The following is a 6,000-nucleotide window of genomic DNA, read 5'->3' as shown; positions in this document are numbered from 1 at the left end:
TGTTATTTTCGTTCCAGCATGATTAGTTATATGGCATGATACATCAGCATGAATATGCACAAAAATATATGTAATACTTTATGTATTATCAAATAAATTTTGAAAGATATATACAGACAAATATGTGCATAAAGAGAGACAGACAAATAGACAGACAGAGACAAAATCAGAAAGACAGATAGACAGACAGAGTGTGTGTGAAAGAGAGACAGACACACAGACAAACAGAGAACTGAATGATAAAACAAGAGAGGCAAGGCCTTCAAGACTCACTTGTGATACACTTTAAAAAAATCTAATCGTTAAAATGTGTTCTGTATTTGTTATTATAAAGCTTCGGGTTAAAAGAAAAAGAAAAAAGAAAAAAAAAAAGTCCTAACGGCAGATTCGAACCGAACCCCGCGTGTTCGCGTGAGAAGAAACTGTCTTACCCATTACACTATCGTGGCTCCTTCACTAATGTTCAAAACTATAACTTAAACATACTTTTTTTTTTTAAAGGGCGATAAATCGATTGCGGTATTCGCAGTGAGAACGCTGTTTAAATCTTATTATTGTGGTGTATCTTCGGCATTCAAAAAAATCTTTAAGGCCAATTAAAAATTATTTTTGAGTCTGCGGTAAAGGAGACGTGGCTATCGCCGCAACCACACTGCAACATTTAGCCGTTTTCTCTGGATCTAGATAGATGTACAAATTTAGTTACACCCGGTTGACACGGTCGATTCAATTTCTCTTTTATGTTCATTCTAGTTTTCTAGTTTTAAAGTTGATATGAAAATTGTGTATTTTGTTAAACTAATAACATGTAGAGCCAAGTACAAGTACTTCTAAACGTCGTATGAAGTGAAAAGGACTTCATTTTGAGAAAAGTCAAGACTGGACATTTTTACATTTCATCAATTCAAGGGTATTAACTCTTAACTCTCATGGTTTATTACTTTTAACTGTGAATTCCGACTGATTCTATGGATATTTTTATGGCAGTTTGGGGCATAATCCAGTAAGTGATGAGGCGTTCACAAATCTTTCTCAGAATAAATATTTAACGGTCTCCTTCTCCAACTTTCCATCACATGTTATCCTGTATTGTCAATTGAATATAGGATTGAATGGGCAGGTCAACAACTTGAAACAAAATGGCGTCGTTCGCGTTCGCGAAGAATATGAGCATGCTCTTTGAATATGTATAAATATGTGTACGCAACTGATTTTTGCCCATGACCTTCAGGGCTCAGCCAACAGATCTATAAAGTCCACTCGTCGTATTGATTTTAGTATTTTCAGAAAAAGACCACTTGGGCGAATGAACATAGTGAAAGCCCAGTACACTGAGAGTAAAACTCACAAGCTTTTTATGTATTGAGTATAATTTCAAAATGTAATGTTTAAGATGAGAAAGATCAGTTTAAAGCAAATTAAGCCCCCTAGCATTAATTACAGATTAGTTTCCCTTTTTTGACTCACTTGTGTAAACAAAGTGAGTCTATGTGTTCGGTTGTCTCTGTGTGTGTGTGTGTGTGTGTGTGTGTGTGTGTATCCGTGGTAAACATTGACATTTTCTCTGCAAATACTTTGTCAGCTGACACCAATTAGGCATAAAAATAGGAAAAAAATCAGTTCTTTCCAGTCATCTTGTTTAAAACAATATTGCACCTCTGGGATGGGCACAACAACAAAAAATTTTTAATGAAGCCTAATTATATGCACACTGCATTTACTGTTATATTTATATTTTTTGTATTCTCTAAACTTGGCACTTTTATCTGATATTCTGACACAACAACAAGAGCAGTCATTATTGTCATTTTTTGTTCAAACAGGTACTTCTTTTGCTAAACATGGAAGTTTTATTCATTTTGCAAACGTTTTGGTGCAGATAGTAAAAAAAGGAAATTACTCTGTTATTAATGCTAGGGGACTTAATTTGCTTTAACTGATCTTTCTCATCATAAACATTACATTTTGAAATTATACTCAATACATAAAAAGCTTGTGTGTTTTACGCAGAGTACAGGATTATGCCCCAAACTGCAAAAAAAATATCCACAGAATCAGTCGGAATTCACAGTTAAAAATTGTAAACCATGCGAGTTAATATCCTTGAACTGATCACGATGAAACGAAAAAATTTCCAGTCTTGACTTTTCTCAAAATGAAGTCCTTTTCACTTCTTACGACGTTTAGAAGTACTTGTACTTGGCTCTACATGTTATTAGTTTAACAAAATACTCAATTTTCATATCAACTTTAAAACTAGAAAACTAGAATGAACATAAAAGAGAAATTGAATCGACCGTGTCGTACTACATTCCCGGCGGGTGTAACTAAACATGTATATCTATCTAGATCTAATGAAAACGGCTAAATGTTGCAGTGTGATTGTGGCGATAGCCATTAAAAAGAATGCCCTAGATACACCAGAATAATATGATTTAAACAGCGTTCTCACTGCGAATACCGCAATTGATTTATCGCCCTTTAAAAAAGTATGTTCAAATGTTAAATTTTAGAACGTCAGTTAAGGAGCCACAATAGTGTAATGGATAAGGCAGTTTCTTCTCACCCGAACACGCGGGGTTCGAATCTGGTTAGGACCTTTTTTTTTTCTTTTTCTTTTTTAAACGCGAAGCTTCATAATAACAAATACAGAACACATTTTAACGATTAGATTTTTTTTTTTTTTAGTGTATCACAAGTGAGTCTTGAAGGCCTTGCCTCTCTTGTTACTATATGCACCAAAGACATGCAAAATAAATATAACTTCCATGCTTAGCAAAAGAAGTTCCTGTTTGAACAAAAAATGATAAAAATGACTGCTCTTGTTGGGTCAGAATATCAGATCAAAGTGCCAAGTTTAGAGAATTAAATATATATATATATATATATATATATATATATATATATATATATATATATATATATCAGTAAATTCAGTTTGCATATAATTTGGCTTCTTTTATAATTTTTTTGTGCCCATCCCAGAGGTGCAATATTGTTTTAAACAAGATGACTGGAAAGAACTGAATTTTTCCTATTTTTATGCAAATTTGGTGTCAACCGACAAAGTATTTGCAGAGAAAATGTCAATGTTAAAGTTTACCACGGACACACAGACACACACACACACACACACACACAGAGAGAGAGAGAGAGAGAGAGAGAGAGAGAGACAACCGAACACCGGGTTAAAACATAGACTCATTTTGTTTACACAAGTGAGTCAAAAATTGGTGGAAAGTGCCAGAAGACGTAGATACGTACGTGCAGGCAGATACCACACAGTTGTCGAAGTAAGACTGAACAACGTTCTGGTCAGTGTGCTGGCGACAGGCGGAAAAGGCGTCTCCACTGGCAATGACGTTACAGGACGTTTCGGCCCACTGTTTCTTTCGGGAGTTCTGCACGGACATTTGACTTCATGAAAAGGGATGCTGTGATCAAGACGTTTCACAAACAAAACAAGGCGTTTCTCCTGTGTCTCCTCTCCATCTCTTCCTGTCCGCCTCATACACCTCCACATAATCAAACCGGAAATGACAAGAATCAACTGCAAGACTAAAATCACCCTCTGACCATCAATATGACAGGCAATTAGCTGAAATATGTCGGGAGATAATATGTCTATTAATCGTAAATCAGGCTGTCAATGCTAAAATGTATTCCAGTCTAAACTTGTCAGGCAATGGTGATGAGAACGAATAATGGACTACAAATGACCGTCTACGTTCAGCCAGATACTGAGTGCTGACCTCTTCACACTTGTTGTCCTCCACTGGAGGTTTGGTGTCCACACACAGATTCATGTCGGCCCAGTTCTTTGCCACCTCCGCCAGCGACATGACCGGGTTGTTGTCTTCACCCACATAGTCATTGGTGGTGACACCATCGAAGTTGCCGCACAAACCATGGATGTTGCTGAAGGCACCATGACTGACAATGATCTGTGTTGTCAGACCTGCCCACACACGTCAGCATGACGTTGGTTGCTCTCTCTCTCTCTCTCTCTCTCTCTCTCTCTCTCTCTCTCTCAGACATACAAACACACATACACATAGACAAACACAGACACAGACACAGACACAGACACACACACACACACACACACACACACACACACACACACACGGCTGTGTTTGAAGGGTTCAAAATCAATCCCTCCTTTTAATGATGAAAGAGTTATTTGTCCGCACATTTTTCCTTGTTCTGCCATGTTGTTCTAATATCAATTTCGTCAACCAGCGGTGCATCACATATCTTTGTAGAACGATGTGCAGGCCACTGCCATGCATCACACTTCCCCTGCGTCAGTTCTTTTTGGCCTGACAATACTTAGGTTCTCGAAACATCTGAATTGGCCTTTCACGCAGAACAAACATTTTTACCCGACCCCCTTTTTCGCATCCTACTGGATCCCGAAGCATAAGGAGCAAATATCAAATATTCATTGGCTTGCATGCAACTAAGGTCACCAAAAGAGCAGTAAATTATTTATTGGCTATCATGACAGTTCCCTTTTGCAACGGATGTCTTCATCTGGATAGCTTTCGAAAATCACTGTAGTTGTGGTTTTTCTCCCACTGAGATTGGCAACACCGTGAAGTTGTAAATGACGCTTATGTTGTTGGATACTTCACTGACATTTCCGAAATGTCTGGGCCCACAGGGACGAAAATGGTGGCACAGTAAATAGTTCTTCCCCAAAAGAGAATAGTTAATTGTTCACTTCTTGACAATGATGCTTCCCAGTGTGTTGAAAATAACTCATCCTAAAACAAGCAAAAAAAACAAACAAAACAAAAAACAAACTCATGCAAATACATATACATGAACATGTACGATTATACACTGACCTTCACTCCAGCGGACCGTGAGTTTGTTTTCAAAGGTAATGTCAGTGTAGATTCCCGTGGACAGGATGTTGATCCTGTCAGACAGGTCACGGGTGTAGGTTTGGCCATTGTACATGATGACGCCATCCATACCACGGAAGAGCTCGATTGGTCCCTTGGTCAGGAAGCCGACGGCAATGGTGACCTTGTAGCCACAGCCCTGTGACCCTGACCCGCAGAACATGGCCCTGACCTTCACTGTGTAATCGCCGGCCGAGAAGACGGTGTACTCACAATTGCCGTTGATGGCATTGTCTGACAGGGCGTCGTGGTCAAATCCCTTCAGTCTCATGGGAGAGCCTGACAGGATGCAGATTCCTGGGGAACACATCATCCGTTGTTAGTCAGTCTGAATCACTGTGTGTGTGCGTGTGTGAGGGGAAAAGAGCGGGGGGGAAGGGGGTTGGGGCGAAGGAGGGGAGGGGGCAAGGGGTAACGTGCATGTATGTGCGTGAATGGGGGTGGGATGGTGGATGGGTGGATGAGACAATCGAATCAACTGTCTTTCAGTCAGCTCTTCTAACGTTTCAGCCTCTTCCTCACAGCATGGTTATTCGCAAATGAAGAACACGATATGTTCAATATCTGTTTCATATTGATTGTTCCATTTCATTTCTTAGTTGTTGAGATGAGCAAGAAGGTTTCCACATTTTCATGTCTCATCCCTAATACAATGCGGCAATAATATGGCCACTGCAGATGGCAACAGTATGGCCTTTATCGATGACAACAATAATCACATTTTTTTGTCTTTTCTTCAAAGTGCATGATAAAATTATAACTTTCTTGCCATATTTAGCAGGTCTCTCACACACATAGAAAGTCGACCAAAAACGTTGCTTCAAAGTTATCACTAGTTGAGGAAAAAGAAAAGAAATCCTTAACTTACATGCTATGGCAACGCTCTATCCTATCTGACAAATTTGTTTACTTATATGATTATAAATGTTTACCTAAGATTTAATCTGCAATGTACTATATAAAAACATTTTGTAAGTCAAGCATTACATACTCTGGGGGTTGGTTATGGAATCATATCCCAGAAAATCTCAAAAGTGAGTTGAATTTTCCAAAAATTTCAATCTGACTTACATAAATATCCCTGCCT

General features: G+C 38.5%; 1 protein-coding gene across 1 annotated transcript in view; it reads right to left on the bottom strand.

Annotated features, from left to right (window-relative positions):
• The window catches only part of LOC143287865 (SCO-spondin-like), a 104,417-nt gene that overhangs the window by 62,816 nt on the left and 35,601 nt on the right, over window positions 1–6,000 (bottom strand). Inside the window, exons 21-23 of the mRNA XM_076596102.1 lie at window positions 4,854–5,210; window positions 3,753–3,958; window positions 3,265–3,401 (exon numbers count right to left, since the gene is read on the bottom strand). Coding sequence (XP_076452217.1) covers window positions 3,265–3,401; window positions 3,753–3,958; window positions 4,854–5,210 — 700 coding nt within the window. The remainder of the gene's footprint in view (window positions 1–3,264; window positions 3,402–3,752; window positions 3,959–4,853; window positions 5,211–6,000) is intronic.

Source organism: Babylonia areolata, chromosome 12 (assembly GCF_041734735.1).
Source record: "Babylonia areolata isolate BAREFJ2019XMU chromosome 12, ASM4173473v1, whole genome shotgun sequence".
Taxonomy (NCBI): Eukaryota; Metazoa; Mollusca; class Gastropoda; order Neogastropoda; family Buccinidae; genus Babylonia; species Babylonia areolata.
The sequence above is the reverse complement of the archived record's forward strand: the minus strand, read 5'-3'. Positions and strand labels throughout refer to the sequence as shown.